Source organism: Podarcis filfolensis (assembly GCF_964270895.1).
Source record: "Podarcis filfolensis genome assembly, chromosome: 4".
Taxonomy (NCBI): Eukaryota; Metazoa; Chordata; class Lepidosauria; order Squamata; family Lacertidae; genus Podarcis; species Podarcis filfolensis.
In genome coordinates this window covers 52,984,098-53,003,872 of record NC_139607.1, presented here as the reverse complement: position 1 = coordinate 53,003,872, position 19,775 = coordinate 52,984,098, and the positions used below count along the sequence as shown (strand labels likewise).

At 41.7% G+C, this 19,775-nt stretch overlaps 1 protein-coding gene and 1 long non-coding RNA gene across 3 annotated transcripts in view; both read left to right on the top strand.

Annotated features, from left to right (window-relative positions):
* Positions 1 to 19,775, top strand: part of LOC310761408 — a 123,677-nt gene that overhangs the window by 98,782 nt on the left and 5,120 nt on the right. The gene's annotated exons all lie outside the window — the stretch shown is intronic.
* LOC310761406 (interferon gamma receptor 2-like) lies at positions 653 to 19,725 on the top strand. 2 transcript variants are annotated; one of them, XR_014547470.1, is made up of 8 exons: positions 653 to 2,686; positions 6,710 to 6,845; positions 7,886 to 8,058; positions 9,758 to 9,906; positions 10,724 to 10,868; positions 14,096 to 14,250; positions 17,531 to 17,960; positions 18,104 to 19,725. XR_014547470.1 is itself a non-coding variant. In XM_083611201.1 (7 exons), exons 1-7 carry the CDS (start codon positions 2,617 to 2,619, stop codon positions 17,687 to 17,689), a joined length of 987 nt encoding a protein of 328 aa, XP_083467327.1. In that variant the 5' UTR covers positions 653 to 2,616; the 3' UTR covers positions 17,690 to 19,725. The 2 variants fall into 2 exon arrangements, 1 of the variants encoding a protein (XP_083467327.1); XM_083611201.1 differs by having other exon boundaries at positions 17,531 to 19,725.

Sequence of the window (19,775 nt, the reverse complement as noted above, 5' to 3'; positions counted from 1 at the left end):
TAATGAGGTGGGAGAGCATGTCAGTGGCCTATGCAGGTCACTGAACAGACTGAGGGAAGAAGGTATGAAATGTAATGAGGAGCCACACGAGCAGCAGTTGCTCTTGCCACGACTGCTTTCTTTACTGCACCTGGAAGCTACTGGAAGCGTCTCTAGGAATTTAGAACCAGCTAGTGCAGGTGCGAGGAACCTTTGGCCTTTCAGGTGCTACTGAACTACAACTCTTGGCTATGCTTGCTGGGGCTGACAGAAGTTAGGTTTCGCAACAGCTGGAGCACCAAAGTTGGAGCTAGTGCAAGGGTTTCTCACAGCAACCACATGTTGCTTGTGCTGTGTAAAATGCACACCACATATGTGGTTGCAGAATAAAGTGAAAACATACTGAATTCATTTTGCCTTTTTTATTCCCACTTTCACTTTCTCTAGTCTCCAAATGACTTGACTCATGCAGTGAACTAAAGATAGGAGCAAGTTCTCCGAGTTTCTTCATAGTCACAGGTATTGCTAGAGGGTAGGGAACAAGAGTGTGATCTCTGAATCATGATGACCCAGCCCTACATGGAAATACCAAGGATTGAACATGAGACTTTTATAATAATTATATAATATATTTATTTATTATTTATACCCTGCCCATCTGGCTGGGTTTCCCCAGCCACTCTGGGCGGCTCCCAACAGAATATTAATCCAAAATATTCAGTCCAGCATCCTGTTCCCAGCAAAGCCAACCAGATGCCTATGAGAAGCACACTATCAGGACCTGCACACAACAGCAGTTGCCCTTCCTGCAGTTTCCAGACATCATGGTTAGTAGCCACTGATAGCCTTTTCTGCCATGAATTTTTCTAAGCCTCTTTTGAATTCACCCAAGTTGTTGGTCATCTCTGCCTCTGGTAGGAGCAAGAGAAACAATGGGAAGGAGGGAGCAGAACAGATGGACTAAGGGAAAGGAAAAGATCCCAGGGCTGCTGCTGGGACTTCTAGCGCCATGCTTCACATGTCTGCATGCACACACACTCACCCCCTAGTTCTCCTGCCTGCCTGGTCTGCTACCAAGTCAAGAAGTGTCTTCTCCCTCCTCTGGCAGACAAGGCCCAGAGGGGCTGTTGAAGGAAATAAAATGTTAATATTTTAAAATGTAATATTAATAAACTGGAAAAAGAGAATTGGAAGTTGGTGGCACTGTGGTTTACTGAATAGTGTTGGGAGATTATGGTATGTTTCGGCCCCTCTGGTAGTTGTGCTGTGAGATGCCGTGGACCACAGTTTTCCCCCCTTATGCTAAAATATGAAGCTACTGGGAGCAGTCATCAAGAGAGTCGGGGCACGATGCCAGTTCTATGTCTATTACATCTGAATCATCCCTGGCTTCACACTTACTTAATTTACATACTTCAGATATGGGCCAATTAGGAAGTCAGAAATTAAAAGCACATTTATGAACAGCAGCTAGAACGGTAATAGCCAGAACTTGGAAAACCTTGCAATTAATGAATATTGATCATTGATATAATATAGTCCGGCAAACAGCCATAACGGAAAAGTTGTCGCAAAAACTGAAAGTGGCAGGGGGGGAGAAAAGAACAATATAATTTTTACACTGTATGGTGGTTGCTGGCATCAACCTTTGACTGTTTAAGATTTTTACCCCTCTAGTGTCCCATTTTTTGTGAGTCATGTCATGGTTTTATGTGTACACAGAAATTATAAAGCATGACATGACTCGATATATGACTCCAAGGGTCATCTAGATCATCTCCCTACAATGCAGGGATGTGTCGTATAACTTCCCCCGCCAGGTGGACCTTGGTATCACTGAATTCCTGTGCTCATAGCAACTTTTACTGCTGGGGTGTGTGCATCTCCTTTAGTGAGACCCAACTTCCTTCTCCTTGATCCCTTCTGCCCCCCACCCCAGGGGCTTCAAACCTTCCAGGGGGCACCTTTTCCACTGCTGGCAGTGGCAGTAGCAACTCCTAAAATGCTGTGGCTCCAGGGTGTCACTGAGGCACCAGGCAAGTGACCTCTGACCCTGTTGCCCCTGCATTTATAGACTACTTTTCTGTTTACAGAACCATCATTCAAAGCAGCTGACCAAAAGGCAATGTGCGCTACTTTTCAGAGACGGGTTCTGTATTTAAAGGTCTCATCCCCTTGGAAGAGCTGCCTGCCTGTCCAAACCTAGTTCAGAGCGGAGAGCCAGCGGGGCCCCCAAAGGCTGTTTTCCTCCCCTTTATGGTTCTGCCCGAGACCCCCAGCCTAATAGCAAACGCGGAGGCCGGCGCCGCTACTACGTCCAGGCCGCGGCCGGCTCCTCTTCTTCCTCCTTCTGAGGGCGTGCAGCTTGTTTCGCGTGCGAGGGAGCTGCCGGAGCAGGCCCCGCGGCGGCGGCCCGCCCCAACCTCCGAGGCAAGTCCGGGAAGAGGCCGGCCTTCGCTGGGAGGCGTGCAGGCCAAGGAGAAGGCGAAAGGGCGGGGCGGCGTCAGCGTCTAGTCGGAGGAGGGGAGAGCGTGAATGGCGGGTGAGGCGAGCGCGGGGCTCTTCCCCCAGTCAGGGGGCGCCTGAGAGAGAGCGAGGGACCGAGACTCCAGGCGAGGCCGGAGCTCAGCTGCTGCTATGCAGCCCCTGGGCGCCCTGTGGGTGCTCCTCTGCCTAGCGAGGCCGCTGCTCGGCGTGGCCGCCCCAGGTGAGACCCGTCCACCGCCGAGAAGGGCGAAACGAGCGCGCGGGGGGGGGGGGGGAGAGGGGCAAAGGTAACTCGCAGGGCCCGTGGCGGCTTAGTTTTTATTTTTATTAAGGCGAAGTGGAAGAAACACCCTCGTCTCCCCGAGCCCCCCTCTTCCTCCTCTAGCTTCCTTCCCCGATAAGAGGTGGGTGGGTTTGGTTTCACTGAGGAACTCGCTTCCCCAGGAGGCGGTGGTGGCCGCGAACTTGGAGGGCTTTTTAAAAAAGAGGGCTAGACACGTTCTCGTGAAGTTGACGGCTATGCTTTGCCTCTACGTGCTTCTGAATACTAGTTACTGGAAACCCCAGGAGGGGAACGGGCTCTTGTGCCCAAATCCTGGTTTCCCACAGGCATCTGATTGGTCCCTGTGAGAACAGGATGCCGAGCTAGATCTATCAGGGTCTTCTTACGGTCCTTCAGATTTGAGTTGCTGTTTCTTCCAGCCGGAAGGGTTCCTTGGTGTTTCGGGTGTTTTGGTAGGATTTCCCTGGCATAGAGATACAGTCGTGGAAAACCCCCGCGCCTGCTGTACTTTTCTGTACCGTTGTTAAAAGCACAAGGGGGGCTCCAAGTGTGGTCAATCTAGTGTGGAAGAACTTGCGCTCTGGGTATGCTCAGAAGACTGGCATGGCTTAGGTTTGACGTTGGAGCTGTGTCCTTGGAAACGGTTCCCGGGCCTCATCCCTGGAGAAGTTGTGACTAGAATTTCCCTTGCGCACTTAAGGATGCACTGAAATGGCCCACACTTTTGCATGTCTGATATGTGGGAGTGGGAGGTGTATGCACAAGGCTATCACAAATGAGGGTGCAAAATAGGTACAGTGGTACCTTGGGTTAAGTACTTAATTCGTTCCGGAGGTCTGTACTTAACCTGAAACTGTTCTTAACCTGAAGCACCACTTTAGCTAATGGGGCCTCCTGCTGCTGCCACATCGCCAGAGCACAATTTCTGTTCTCATCCTGAAGCAAAGTTCTTAACCTGAAGCACTATTTCTGGGTTAGCGGAGTCTGTAACCTGAAGTGTATGTAACCCGAGGTACCACTGTAGCGGAGGGGGGGCGTTGCTGCTGTTGATAGTACAGTGGTACCTCGGGTTACATATGCTTCAGGTTACAGACTCCGCTAACCCAGAAATAGTACCTCGGGTTAAGAACTTTGCTTCAGAATGAGAACAGAAATCAGGCTCCGGTGGTCCGGCGGCAGCAGGAAGCCCCATTAGCTAAAGTGGTGCTTCAGGTTAAGAACAGTTTCAGGTTAAGAATGGACCTCTGGAATGAATTAAGTACTTAACCCGATGTACCACTGTATTCTGCTGCTGCATACTGATGTGATTCTGGGGTATAGTGTGTGAATGCCAAGATGTTTGTGTCCTGGGACTGAGAAGTGGCATACAGTGGCCTGGTATGGAGAGCAAAGCGTTGTGAAAATAATCTGTGGTTGTGGGTGCTTTCTTGATAATGGGGCAGGGGTTTCTAGGCCAGTGGATTGAGCTCTGGACTTTGGAGTTGTAGAATTCTTGTAGGATTCCTAAGAGTCCTGCTGGACCAGACCAGATGCCCACCTAGTGCAGCACCCTGTTCTTCGGGGGTCTATGGAAAGCCTGCAAGCAAAACGTGAGAGTAAGAGCATTCTTCCCAGCAACTGGTCTCCAGAGGCATACTGCCTCTACCAGCGAAAGTAGAACAATGGCTAGCAGCCATTGATGGCCCTATCTTTCATGAATTTGCCCAATCTTTTAAACAGATACAAACCAGAGTAGGTGTTTCCTGACCAATACTACTACATGCAGACAAAAAGACAATGTAGTCAGTAATTAAAATGCAATTACAACTTAAAGAGCCACTTGAAATTAACAACCGCAAACATTGAAGGGCATCCACTTGAGCATGAGACAAGAGGACATGGCCATGTTTGCAATTTACTGCAACAAAAATAATTTACTAATTAGAAAATGTAGACTTTATAGTCATCATAAATACAGGAACAGCTAGACCCACATAATAATTTATTATCTTCAAACAATATCATATAGATAAATTACTGACATTGTTGGTTGCCTTTTTATGAATCCTTTTCAGCTCTATATTATTTTGAGTTGAGGCGATCAGAATTGTACAGACTTATATAGATTTATATAATTGTATTATGCTATTGGCAATTCTATTTCCACTCACTTTTCTAAATCTCTAGTATGTTGTTTGCCTTTTTTACAGCAGTCACACACTGTCAACACCTTCATTGAGGCATCCACTCTCACCACAAGAACTTGTTCCTTGTCAGACATCACCAGTTTAGACCCCTTTAGGCAAAATTAGGATTTTTTGCCCCAGTTTTCATCTCTTCACACTGGCCCACACTGAAGCACATTAACCATTTTGCTGCACAATCATCCCGTCTGGAGAGATTCTTTTGGAGGGGTATGAAAGAATAATAATCAGAAAGAAGAAATGTCCCATTCCACCCTCTTTTGGGTAGACTAGTTTACTTACTGCTTTGTCTAATAGAAGGGTATTGTGATGTTTTCCTTTTGAAGGGGATTAGGAGTGAGGGAGGAAAGCCGCTTTGGTTATGTTAATACAAGCTGATTTTTTGCAATTAGTTTTGCTGAGAATGATTGCCCCCAACCTACTTGGATGACACACAGGAATTCCCACCACAAATCTGGAACTACTTCAGTTGCTGTTCAGTTAATAGCATGGTGGGATGCATGTTCTTCATAAACTATGTAGCTAGCTTTTAAACTGGACCAGGTGATCCAGACTACTTGAATTAGTTATTTCAACATTATTTTCTTATAACTAATCTGATGAAGCAAGCAGTGTATTGAGCATTTGTAAAAACTCAAGCCATTATAAATTAGATTTAGGGTGCCATGGGCCCCTTCCTTTTTCAGAACTGATAGATGAAAAATTGGATCTAGTGAATTTGTTTCATCTTCCTTTTTAGTTTTATTTGCTAATCTGCTTTGTCACTTTTCTATTTCCCTGTTATTTCTGAAAGTGTTGTCTGTAGCTCTGAAATATTATAGCTGGGTGGAAACCAAAAGCAGTAAGTCTCTTAAGACACTGGCATTCACCAACTCCCCTCCCCTTACTGTGTGACTACTTATGCACTGAAAAGCGATCATCGTTTGGAATTCCTGACTGCAGCACCCTTTTTATTTCTTTTTTGTCTCTGGTGTACCTTTCTAGGTTTTATAGCAATGGAAGACAAAAAATAGGGGTGCTCCCTTGTACTAGCAAGTATTCTCTCTTATTTGTTTGGCAGTATAAAACAAAGACCAGTGACCAAGCTCTGGTGTGTTCATTTCCCCATTTCAATTCAGAGAAGAGAAATTATGTGCAAATATAAATTAACTAGTTACTGCAGTGTTAAATTAATGACTTCTCACCTTCTGAATCAGAAGAAGCCTTCTAGAGTTCCATCTCTGAAGTTAAAACTGGGGTTGGTCAGTTCCTTGGAGGAAACCCCACATATGCTACCCTGATAATCTAGATTGGGGTGGGGAACCTGAGGCCCTCAAGATGTTGTTTGACTCTGACCCTATCATCCCCTGCCAGTATGTCAAATGTTCAGGGATGATGAGAGTTGGAGTCCAGCAACCTTTGGAGTCTTCATCTACAGGTTCTTCATCCCTTAGATGTAAGATTGTATAGTAATTTGAACATTTTGAACCAATAATGCCTGACCAAAAAGGCAGTGAACCTGTATGTAGCCTCTGTGCAGTACTTAAACTGGATGGTCTGTGCATAAAGGTCCAGGCCAAACTTTATTGTGTGCCACACCAAATTCCATTGTCATGGTCGCTTGCAGTTTAGCTTAGCTATGATTATACCTATTCATATTCTACCTGCACTAGCATCAGGACCCAACTCACTACTGCCACTATCAGTATTTTTATTTGCCCTGAATTTTGGAGGCATCTACATTAAACCTGTATTTTTGTTAATGTGTATTAATACTCTGTTGTTAATGTCTTTATAGAATCTTTCTCCTTATCTGCGCCAGAGAATGTGACAATTCAGTCATATAATTTTGATAATGTATTGAAATGGTCTCCAGTTACAGCGATCAATGGTTCAGTGACTTATAGTGTTGAATGGAAGTTTAAAACACGCATGTAAGTAAATGGTTCCTGTATAACTCCAAAATTGCATTCTATGGTATATAGTGTTTGCTTTTGTAAGATCTGTATATATTTGTATACAAAATTGGGTTTTGCTGTTTAAACATATTTACTGAAGTTTATTTTAGCAAATTGTGTTGGAAATAATGGAAATTAGAGTGGTGGTTGAATTAAAGAAATGGAAATGTGCAAGTTTTCTTTAAATTAAAAGTTCATATCCTAAGACGAGACATAATCTGTACTTTATTTTAGTCCTTATTGTCCCCTTCTGCTCTAATTTTCCTAATGCAGTTTGAATTGAATTGTGCTTCTATTTCAGGCTTTGCAAAGAGATTCCACTGGAAACCATAGTACTTGCTCCCAAGTAGAGTTTCATTGTATTTATTTATTTCATAAAATTTATACGCCTCTTGATTGTAAAAAAAAAAACCTTTACAAAAACCTTGTAAAGTGGTTTACAAAAGATAAAACATTAAAATCAAGGAAAATTTCTATCCTACTTTAAAATATACAAAAGTTAAAATACTAAAACAGATTAAAATTACCCCAACTTTCTAAGCTTCTGGGTAGGCTTGTCTGAACAATAATGTTTTTAGCAATGCCAAGACTGTATGTAGTTGGATGCACACTTGCTATTGAGTGGTTATGTATAGAATTACTCAGTAAGATAAGCCCCATTGAACTCCTCATTTCTTCTTTCTGACTACAGTTGTACCTCGGGTTACAGGCACTTCAGGTTACAGGCACTTCAGGTTACAGACTCCGCTAACCCAGAAATAGGTACTTCGGGTTAAGAACTTCGTTTCAGGATGAGAACAGAAATCGTGCGGCGGCGGCATGACAGCAGCGGGAGGCCCCATTAGCTAAAGTGCTAATTGCCAAGCAGCAAGATATTTCTTTACCACTAATGTAGAATGTATAAACTGGTATTTCAAGATTCAGCTAGATATTTCAAAGGAAGTTTTTAATTGATCATACACAAATGCAACAATAAGGAGTTCAAATAATGGTGTGTTCTTTGTATTTTTTTGCAGAGCATCAGAAGAAAAAGTATGGAAGAAAGTGAATTGCAAAGATATTACAAAACCTGAATGTAATTTCAATCATGAGAGGAATCATGACTGCATCATTTTACATGTTAGGGCTGAACAAGGGGAATTAAAATCTGCCTGGACTGAAACTAAGCCCTTTCGAGCACGGGAAGACAGTATGTTTCTTTATATTTTCATCTACTGTATTTTATTCAGTACCTCTGGGGGGGAAATATTTTTTTCAGAATATCATTTTGTGGAAGAGAAATAACAGCCAAGGGTACCATGGCATCTTAAAGTATTTAAAATGCCACAAGACTCTATAGTCTGATGCAGTAAAAACAAAATGTTGCTACTCCTTGGGGAAATGTGTTTATGAACATCTTATATTTCAGTCATCATAACCTTGCTGATGCTACAATAGGCCTTCTAGATTAGGGTTGCCATCTGTCTTTTTTGCTTGTAGAACTGTGTTGTCCAGTTCCCTTTCTCAGCGCAAGAAAGAATGCAGACAATGGCCTGGTTCACACACCATGCAAAGCTTTGGTTTAGTGCAATTGTGTGGACTCCTGGAGAGGAGAACACACCCATTTTGCTCCTCCTTGGTACTGCTGTAAGCCATGGTGTGGCTTAGTGGGTAGTGGTCAACTTTGTTTTACTCAGAGTATACACGCTGAACATGATGTAACTTGGGCCCATTAATTTCAATTGGTCTAAACTGAATACCACTCAGTATATTGTCTGAAACCAGGACTGTGGTTTAGTTTTCTTCAGAGTAGCCATGAGCTGAAACCAAGGTTTGTCCTGTGGTTTATATCTTATGGTTTATCTGGGAAACCTTAACCAGGAGTCTTGGTTTGGATGATATGCTAAGCCAAGCCATTGCTTAGTGTCTCACAGTAGCAGAACAACCAGGGAGCAGCAGCAAAGCAGTCATGATCGCCGCTCCTGGTGCCCACATGCTTGTGCATTTGTGCTCTGTCATGGTTTGGTTTAGCATGACATAAACCAGACCAGTGTTCCACGGATGTTGCTGAGTGGTAGTAACAAATGAGAACTTTTATCATTTGCCAGAATGAAATATTCCCAACACATGTAATAAGATTAACTTGTCCAGATGTTTTAAGAATACCTGTCATATCACATTCCCTACCAAATTATACAGAGGTGTAGGGAACCGTTGCACCTCCAGATGTTGGGGAACTGCAACTCCCATTATCCATGCTTGCTAGGATTGATGGAAGTTGTAGTTCAGCAACATCTGGAGGGGCAACAAATTCTCCCCTTCTGTTCTATAGGAAGGTGAATTCTTGGGTGCATGGATAGGCAATCTGATTTCTGCTCCCACTACTGCTTTTGCCATCATCACTTCTCCAGGGTTCATGAGATTTTCTTCCAGAGGTTTCTTGAAAGGTATCAGAGACAACCAAGATATTCCACTCCTGCAAAGGCTGCTCCACTTATGTAAATGACAGTAGCAGGAAATGTTGCAGCTGTGCACTCCTTTGTGAATGCAGATCTGCTGCCATCATTGAAATGAACTACAATGGTACCTCTGGATATGAATTTAATTTGTTCTGGGAGTCCGTTCTTACCCCATAACATTCATATCCAGCGGTGCCTGACCTGCACAGGCACGTGTGGCGGTAGCCCGCTTCTGTACATGCGCGGGTGGTGGAAACCTTCCCGCTACTTCTGGGTATCCTGATCCTGAAGGATTCGCAAAGGGGACAGTACGTAACCCGAGGTTCCACTGTAGTTAGTATACCCAGCACAAGTCCATCCCAGAATCCATGTGAGACTTCAGATTGGATTATGTTTGATCACAATTAGTAGAAAATGTGACTTATACTTGTTTGCATTTACCCATTTCAGCTATTTTAGGACCTCCAAGAGCAATCAATGTAAGCTCAGACGGTACCATGATTCATATAAGCTTCTTGCCTCCCTTTGAGCCTGCAGAAAATAAAACTGAATATTTTGAATATTTAATTGAATACTGGGAGGAATCAACAAGTGAAATAGTGAGTACTTGCCTTTGCTCAGCAAGCCAGTAATTCCCGGAAAAGTTGAAAGACTAAAAAAAACAAGTAGCAAAAAGCCCTATTTATGATATGGGGGTGGGTATGGGTTTGAATGTGAATACATACACACTTTAGGGAGAGAGGGAGCTACATCTAAAGGGATGTTTCAGCCTGCTATCAATCAATTCTAGTAAGAATGGGATGGGCTATTTCAGTAGGAATTTTCTGAAAATAGTGTTTTGCAAATTTTATTGTTTACTTGGAAAGCTTCTGGAATGCACCTATATTTTCTTCATTTCTGCTGCAGATGTTCAGGTACATTTTGATCATCTGCGTATTGTTTGTATCATTTCTAAAGTGCAAAAATATCTGAGCAGCTAGTGAAGGACAAATGACAATCACTTGGGTGAGATGGGCAGAAATTAGATCACCATGTTTTTTTGGGGGGGGCAGCAGCTACACTGTAAAAATTTGGGATAAGAAATGCCAACTTTGCAACATAGTCAAACATGGCATTAGATCTCTGTTGCTGTGACATTATGCTAATGGCCAAGGAAGATTGTGGTCGTTTTAACATATTATGAAGCATAAGTTTCAGCAGTCCAAAGAAATCCTGGTGACTTTCGTCTAGTTTTTAGTGGAATCAGAGTAAAACTATTTTGGAGAATGGCTTGTGGAATGTACATGCAAACTAAAACATATCTCCACATTCTAATAAGGTCTAAACTGTGCAGCTTGTATGAATAGATGTAAAGTCAATTTGCTTATTATTGCTATATAATACCGCCTTACTTTTTCCATCTTCCCATCTGCACAGCTGAGAGTTTTGAGCAAGAATAGGAGGGAAACATTCAAGAATCTGAAGGAAAGGACTGTATATTGCTTTCAAGTAACAGCATCAATCCCACACATAATCCTAACATGCCAAAAAAGTGAAATCAAGTGCAAAGAAACTACAACTGGTGTGTATTTTCTTCATAAGCAATACAGTTATTTCTGTGTCATGAAACTGATGTGGACTTAAGATGTGAGGTCACTTTGGCTACTTATTTCCTAATGCTAAAATTGTTTCAATTAATATATTATGGAGGAGTTTTGGGCACCTAAATGACTTCATTGAGCAGCTACATTGGCAATAAATATAAAATCAATAAATATAGCTGTAGGTGTGCAGCATTCAGTTTTCAAAAAGCCTTGGGCTCTGCACTTGGAATAAAATGTTCACACTGAGCATGTTTTCATTAAACTTCTGATTTTTTTTTTGATTTTTTTTACAGAATTGGAAATTCTGTATGCCACATATTTTGTAAAGAGATCAGGGTTGAGAAATGTGTTAAGGGTCATTTCTGCTGTCTCGTTCTGTGTAAGATTTTTAAAAATGTGTGAAACAGATTTCCATATTTGAAGACAGAACATATCTATGTTGCTGTATGTACACAGTGCTTTTTTGTCTCAAGGGTCATATCCACTCTTGGTCAGTTCTGTGGGGGGTGCATGCTACTGGTGGATGTAGCTTCCCCACACATACACAGGTGCAGACTGCCTGATCCGTGCAAAAGGGGGTCATTGCTTCCCCTCCCCTCATCAAATGATCAAGCTGATGACCATGGAGAGGGCGAGTTGCATCTTCATCAGAGCACTGAGCTGTCTCTATTTTAACTCCCCCCACAACCACCACCCAGATTGGTGGGATCTTTGCAGTGTGTGAGAAATAATTTGCTTGAGGGGGTTGTGGGTTAGCTATCCCTGCTCCAGAACCTACAGCCATCTGCATCTTCCTAACACATGTATACTCAGCAAAACAGATGTTAGCAATTATTGGACATGATTATCCTCATGCTGTTTTCATACATTCTCTTAAACAAATATACTTCCTTATATAGGTAATGTGAAGGACGCGGGTGGCACTGTGGGTTAAACCACAGAGCCTAGGACTTGCTGATCAGAAGGTCGGCAGTTCGAATCCCCGCGATGGGGCTCCCATTGCTCGGTCCCTGCTCCTGCTAACCTAGCAGTTCGAAAGCATGTCAAAGTGCAAGTAGATAAATAGGTACTGCTCCAGCGGGAAGGTAAACGGCGTTTCCATGCGCTGCTCTGGTTCGCCAGAAGCGGCTTAGTCATGCTGGCCACATGACCCTGAAGCTGTACGCCGGCTCCCTTGGCCAGTAAAGCGAGATGAGCGCCGCAACCCCAGAGTCGGCCACGACTGGACCTAATGGTCAGGGGTCCCTTTACCTTTATAGGTAATGTGTAAAAAAATAAAATCTAAGTATTTCTAATTGCTACATCTGTCTGCTTTTTTTGCTCCCTTTCCAAATGCGATGGCTAGAAAGTATGCTGCTGTTAATAGTATCTCACATATTAATTTTTTCTGCTCCTACCAGATTATATATTACTTAAAGCTTGACAAAGAGACTGTTGCAATGTAGGTTCCTATGGACTATGAGGCAAAACAAGGTTCCTGCTTCCCTTACCTGTGCAGCAGGTCTGCAATGTGATGCTTGAGAGTAGTGTTCCCCAAATGTATAAACGTGCTACTAAATGTAGCTGTTAATGAATAAATAACTCATTGATGTGCTTCCATTTTAACAAATGTCTAGGCTTCAAGGGCAGACTTGCTGTCCTACGTGGCTTGTACGTTATACTCTGTGCATTGGGGGTCCCTCTTTCCTTACTGGTTTTTAGGTTTTCAGCCTTTGTACACTGCTATGCTGAAATACTCTTTGGTTATGCACAGGATGAAGCTGGAAGCAGTGATTGCTTCAACATGTTCCATTGAATTTGCTGATAGTCTTCTATTTATTTCGTTTCTAAAAATATTTATATCCCGCTACCTCATAGAAAAATATCAAAGTGGTTTACCATAATACAGGAAACCATGCAATAAAAACCATAAAGGTAGTAATAATTAAAACCAGAGATGTATTAACTATTGTGGAAAATTGTACAGTATTCTTAAAGTTCTTTGGTGAAATAGAAAAGTTTTCAGAAGGCATTAAAAAGTTTTAGTAGGTGCCTTCTGAATCTCTGTTGGCAGAATATTCCACAGGGCTGAGTTGATGACACTAAAGGTTCAGTTTCTTCTTGTTGACAGGTGGGCCTTAGCAATTTGAGGAATGATCAATGACACACCTGCCGTTGATCTCCATGATCAAGCTGGGATATAAGGGTTCCGTCCCTGAAGTACCTTGTACCTAATATAAGGACCTTAAACTTGGCTTGGTAGTAGATGGACAGCAAGTGCAGCTGTTTTAACAGCGATGAAACATATTATTGGCCCCCATCAGCAGTCTGGCTGTCACATTCTGCACCAGCTGGAGCTTCCAAACCAGATCCAAGGGCAGCCCCACATACAGCATGTTACAGTATCCAACCTTGAGGTTACCAACACATGGACTATATAATGGACAGTATCCAACTAAACAGTTACACTAGCCTAATGACTTTAAGCTTTGCAGTTGAACTTCCCTGTCCTCTCCTCTCCCAGTGCTACCCCTAAGTATTCTCTGAAGGGTTAGGGGGAAGTCCATGACAGATGTAGGGCTGTACAGGGAGTGGCAAGGGTGAAGTTCTGCTGCACACTTCAAATTCCTTGTGCTAGTGGAAATGTTCAGCTGGATACTGCACAATGTGTTCAGGATAGTGGTGAAAATGTTAGTTCTAACCCTAACTGAAGGAAGCAGTTCTTTATTTGGTACAATTGTCATGATCTAAAATTCATTGCTCCCTTTCTCCAAATATAAACTACTAGGGACTGTTTAGTTCAACTGTTAAATTCAGCCTTGCATATCCAAAAGTCCCCTGGCTCCCAGCCTTGTAGTTCCCTACCTCCAAAGCTCTCTCTTTTTCTGTTCTCCTGTTAGTATACTGCACCTTGTTTTCTCCCCCACCCAAGTTTCTTTTTCCATTGGGGTTTTCTCTGCTTATTCTGCTGTGTACCAACCCCGTACCGCTTGCCTTTAACAATCTTGTCTATGGACTTAGCTCAGACAGGAAGCACTGCATGCAGTTTGGTCCGGATGGCGGGGTCTTTGTGGAGTTTATCTAGATAAACTCACATTTCATTTCCCTCACAGAAGCTGCCTTTGTGGTCAGTGCTGTTGTCCTGATATTGTGAACATTCTGATTGAGAAATTGTTTCATCTATAATTCTTGAGATAAAATTGGTAATAATTGTTTTTTCCTCCAGACTTAATGAGAATTCTGCATATCGTACTGATATTTGGATTTGCAATATTTATACTCATTGGAATATTTGTGTGCATAAGGTTTATTCAGAAATACAGAAGTGTAATCAAAGCACTTTGGAAGCCGCCTCTAACAATTCCATCCCACTTCAAAGAGGTATGTATACTGGGATTTCCGCTGATTTTAAAACCAGTGTGGTTAATCTGTAGTGGCATAGACTTAGAGCCAGACTGGCTAACCTGTGGCCCTCCAAATGTTGGACTCCAACTCCCATCAGCCTCAGCAAGCATAGCTAGTGGTCAGGGATTATGGGAGTTGTTGTCTTCCAACATCTGGAAAGCCTTGGTTAGTCAAAGAGTCAACTGAGTGTTTGAGCAGTTGCAGTATTTCTTCACACAACCTACGTCATTCAACTTCTCTTTCTCAGTTCCTTCCTGACTAGATGGAAACTTCAGTTAACATTTCACTGGGTAGTTTTTCAATGACCTCAGAAGTTAGCCAGATATAAAATGCAATTATGAATATAATTCTTGGGTTTGGCCCACCCAGCAGAACATCTCAGATTTCTTGTTTATTTAGCACTCCAAGTCTTTCCTTGTGAAAACGATGAGGTGCTCATCTGGTAGGCTGCTGTTGCTGTAGAGATTGATAGGGTGAAATAAAGTGGATAGCCTACAGTAATAGTAGAGTTTAGAAAGTTGGTGGTTGGGCTCCCCAAATAGTGTAGTATGAAGTGCTTCTATTCAGGATTCCAGCCACCAATTCCTCTGCATTCCTCCCACATATTTCCTTTCTTTTCCTGTATGTAGTCATTTAGCATTCTGTGCCCTTTTGCATTTTTGCAAGTTGTTGTACAACCATGGAAAGTGCTGTATAGTTGAGGAGTTACCCACTTTTTAGTATTTTCCGCTTTATAAAGCAAAAGACTATATTCCTTATAAAAAAGATATAATTCTTCTTGATGAAGTTAAGCTGTCCATGTTTCAGGGAACCCATGTGAACAATTGTTGAGTTACAGTGGTTCACAAAACTCTTGGTTCACAATTCCTAGTGGGTTCTTTTTTTTACCAGTAAATAATGTACTTAATCAGTAGCTTTTTGAAGGCTAGGATTTCCAGAACTGAAGTATTAGTGTTGGCTTGATGAACATCAGTTGTGCAATGTTGAAGTTACAAAGATGGTCTGATCAATTTCTCTCAAAGAGAGAAGGTAGTCTGGGGTGGAATAGAATTGACATAGATGAGCTTGTTACTATTTTTAGAAGACCTCTGAAGGCAGCCCTGTACAAGGAGAATTTTAATGTTTGAGGTTTTTTGTGCTTTAATACTTTGTTGGAAGCTGCCCAGAGTGGCTGGGGCAACCCAGTCTGATGGGTGACACATAAAAAATAAAATTATCATAATTATTATTCATATTATTACTAGGTCCATTTTGATATATATATGGAAGAACACTCCATTATGTGAGCCACCACTTGTTGCATAAAGGTAGCATAATCCAGATAGATTTACCAACTCGGTGAAAAAGAAGCCTAAGGGTGGTTTAAGCTTGCTAGTTTAACACCCAGCGAAAATGTTTCAGGAATAGATCAAACTTATTTCTACCTTCCTGGTGCTTATCAGTGGAGAGAGGTATTTATTAAACACACACACAATTACAGCTGCCAGTACTGCAACTATGTGCTTGAAGAGGGTGCGGAGCTGAGCCAGGAAGGGGTGTGGCCTAGAGAGAGACCAGAGGGCTGTTGTGGATCCCATGGCAGGGGTGGGATTATGATTATTTTGTTTTTATACTGTTATCTGATTTGATAGCCGCCTTGCGTTTCTTTGGGAAATTAGGTGGGGAAAGTTAGGTATGAAAAAAATAAATGGGGGGAGTGCAGAGATCAATTGATTTTCCTTCTGGAAGCAGCTTGAGAGTAGTGAGAAAGAGGCAGTATGTTTGTAATGCATTTTCTGCTTTCAGCCAGGACTTGGAAGTGGCAAGTGAGTTGTTCCTCACTTGTATCTCAAGGCATATAGGATGCTGATGCTTTGGGGCCAGGTCTAGGTCTGGGAAAGAGGCTAAGAGCAATGTATCAAGTGGAGAACAGCATGGGTTTAGGCCTGCTTCTACCCTTGGGAAGTATGACTAGAGAAGGGATTGGAGCTCATATATAAAACCTGGATAAATTATAGGATAAGATGTAACCTACAGATTTTTGAGAACATTGAATTTTTTGCAGAGGGTGCTTGGCAGGAGAAAATCTTAATTACCCTAATTACATTTTGAATACCTCATTAGATCTTTTGCTTGTTTGTATTAAACACTCCTGGATGCTTCAGCACAAGCTACTCCTTTTAAAAAACAAGAGAGCTGAAATTCTGTTGATCAGCTGCTTGGTAGGAATGAATCCACCTCTTCTACTCCCCACCCAAGCAGCTGATTAGCAGAATGTCAGCATGTGGTTTTTTAAAAACAGGGTCATTTTCTCTAGTCCCTGCATTTTGGCTGCTCTTGTACCTGAAAATGCTTAGAGCACCTTTGAGCCCTGCACCTTCCCCAACTCTTCAAGCTCCTTAAGGCTGGGGCTTGTCCATCTTCTGTTCAGTCATCTCTAAAATGCATGGAGATAATGGATGAGTTTCAACCCTTTTCCACAGCTTGGAATTGTGGGTGTGCCCTTCACTTTTCCTGCTGCAGCTTTAAGCTTAGGATGTCTGAGTCTTGGCTGTCTCCACTGTGGCACCTCCTTAGTGAGCAAATTTGCAGACACTTGATTTGACCATTTGGATACCACTGTTTGACCAGTTGGAGATACCTGAATGGATATAGGTTTATGTGCATATTTATTTAGCAGCTTGCTGAATTAGGGGAAATAGTAACATGGGAACATACCATGATCTGAAGTGCTACAACTTAATTATGCTGCTAAATTTTGCTTTTTATCACTGCATCCACCTCTTTAGTATCGTGACTGTTCATTGGCATTTGTATTTATCTGTCTTACAGTAAATATTTTTGTTTTGATGTAGTGAGATTACTTTCAGATATTTGAAGAAATGCTTTTCATAGATATTGAAAACGCCGGCCTTGAAGTTACCAAAATATTACATAACAGCAAAATAAACCAGCTGGAATTTGGAGCACAGTGGAGAGGCTGCAAAACCCAAGTTGAATTAGTAGATATCGTGCCATGAAACCTCCTAGTTAATTTGAGGTTTGAACTCCAAAAAAGTCACTCTTGGTTTATTAATCCAACCAAATGAAGATGTGTTTACATGACATTAGATGAAATTCCCATTGACTTCAGTAGAATTTGCCTGAAAGCAAAAGTTCTGAAATTTGCCTTTCTGTATGTGGGCAGTTATAATAGCAAACCATATACATTAGGGCAGAACTAAACCAGCAGAATAGAATTACTAGATTCTAACAATCTAATGCTGCTTTTTTCCAGGATTTACAAAATCTTCACATGACTATGGTTGAAGAATTTCAGAACTGTGCTGGAGAAGACCACTGGGACAATGTGTCAGAAATCTCTGAACAAAGAGAAACTGTGACAGACAATTTTACTGATCAAAATCAAGAGTTGACAGTGGAAGAACATAGATGACAAGATGATTAAGTGCCTTCAACTCTCATGTACTGATGCTAAACCTCAACGTCAACTTGTGGACTTTCACTACAGAGGAATTGTATTAATGCCCTCTGTTTAAGAACAGTTAGCTGCAAAACACACACACACTATCCATGTGTGAAACTGTGAACGAGAAACCAGCAGTAAAAGCATTAAGAGGACACACATGCTATATGCTGTGACTTGATTATGGATGTATTTGAACACTTGTCAAATTACTGTGAAGGGTCCCTCCTACCCGCCGCAGGCTTTTTAACAACCTTGCAAATACACAAGAGTGCTCTGATTTAGTCTCAGTGTGTGTGTGTGTGTGTGTGTGTGTGTGTGTGTGTGTGTGTGTGTGTGGTTTCTAAAAACAATTGCTTATAGCAATTGACTGCAATAGTAAAGTGAAATTGAATTGTATAATTTATATTGATGGAATGATGTGGTTAGCAATTTTACCTGTCTTGGTTGCTGAAAGAGCAGAAAGACAATCTGGAGGTGCCAATTGATACTCCCCTTTGCTGCTTAATGTACATAAGCTCTTTCCATGGATTTTGGCTAGTGGGGCTGCTGCAGTTTTTGGATGGAATTCATGTTAGTGGTCGGAGATTGTTCCACCAGCACAAGTGTTTCTGCTTGCCTGACAACCATCTCCCCTTTCCTCCACTTGTATGCCTTTTGTTCTGGGTGTTCTCCCAACCCTCCAGAGTAGATTTGGGGGAGGAGAGCAGGGAAAACTCTGTTCTGCTGCTTGCGAATCTTTGTGCCGGCATCTACCGATGGAAACAAGTAGTTGAAGGGCAATCTTTGCTGATTGGGTACTTGCTTCCATCATTCATGTAATATCCTCTCACTTAGGTTACTGTATCCATTCTGGAATAAGGTGACCTTGAAGATTGTTTGAGTACATCAGCTGGTACAGACTACGTCAGCCCTTACTCAGACTACAGCGCAGAGGAAAAATCCACTGAAATTATTTGATCTTTTTCTAAAGCACTGGGCCGTACAGGTTTTTGCTCTTCACTTGGAGCCACCTGAAATTGTTTGCTCTGCATTCTTTCATTTACTATAACAAGATCTAAACTGGTGAACCTTTATTTTGCAGCACTTATGTTGTGTGATGCTTTATCAAGTAATTAAATTACACGGAGGTCCCACTTTCTGAATGCTTGCTATGTGAAAATTCACTTATCTGAACAGGAGGAATTAGTACCCAATCCTCACTACACAGCACAGATTCAAATAACTAAGGAGAGAGCATTTATTATTTCCTTGTTTGCCTTTTTCTGTTTGGCTGAGGAATGCAGTGATACTTTTTAGTAAGGTTAAGAGGGTTTTCCTGGGTGTTTGCTTTTAGGGGTAAAAATCTCATTGTCAAGAACACATTAGAAATTTTCCTATAGGAATCGCCAACTTGTTATGTGAATACTCACCTATCAAACTATTTCCAGGGACTGCATTATGTTCAGAAAGGGGGACCTGCGTATTCTGCCTTCACTTTATAATTTCTAGTCACAGATGAAAATGTTTGTTTCTAAATGCATTTGCACTCTTGCACATTTTACATGTTATTTTGGATAAATTTTGCTTGAATTGTGTGCCCTTATTTTTAAATGTGTTTTTGAATCTGTTTTAGTTTTGCCCATTGCCTTGCAAGCTCCATTTTAAAAGCCAAAATCTATTGTCATTTTGTGATAAAACCATAGAAAGAATACTGGGAAGAAGGTACAGAATACAGGAATTCAGTTGCAAAGTATAAAGGGTTCTTAATATATTTTGTCTGAGATACATATTAACCCATTATTTTTCGGCTAGTAACGGGTATTTATCGCTATCAGATCAGGTCGTAAAACTAGTGTACATTCTTATTAATTTAATGGCGTTACTGTATTCTTTTCACTTGTTTTTTTATTATATGCTATTTTTGTTTTTAGACTCATCTATTTTTGTGTTCTGTTTTCTATTTACCATTTTGGGCTTCGCCTAAAAGAAAATGTGGGATATAAATAAATTAAATGACAATGAAATAGGCCACCTCCATTTCATTTTTAATCTTTAGTAAAAGAAAATAATCTAG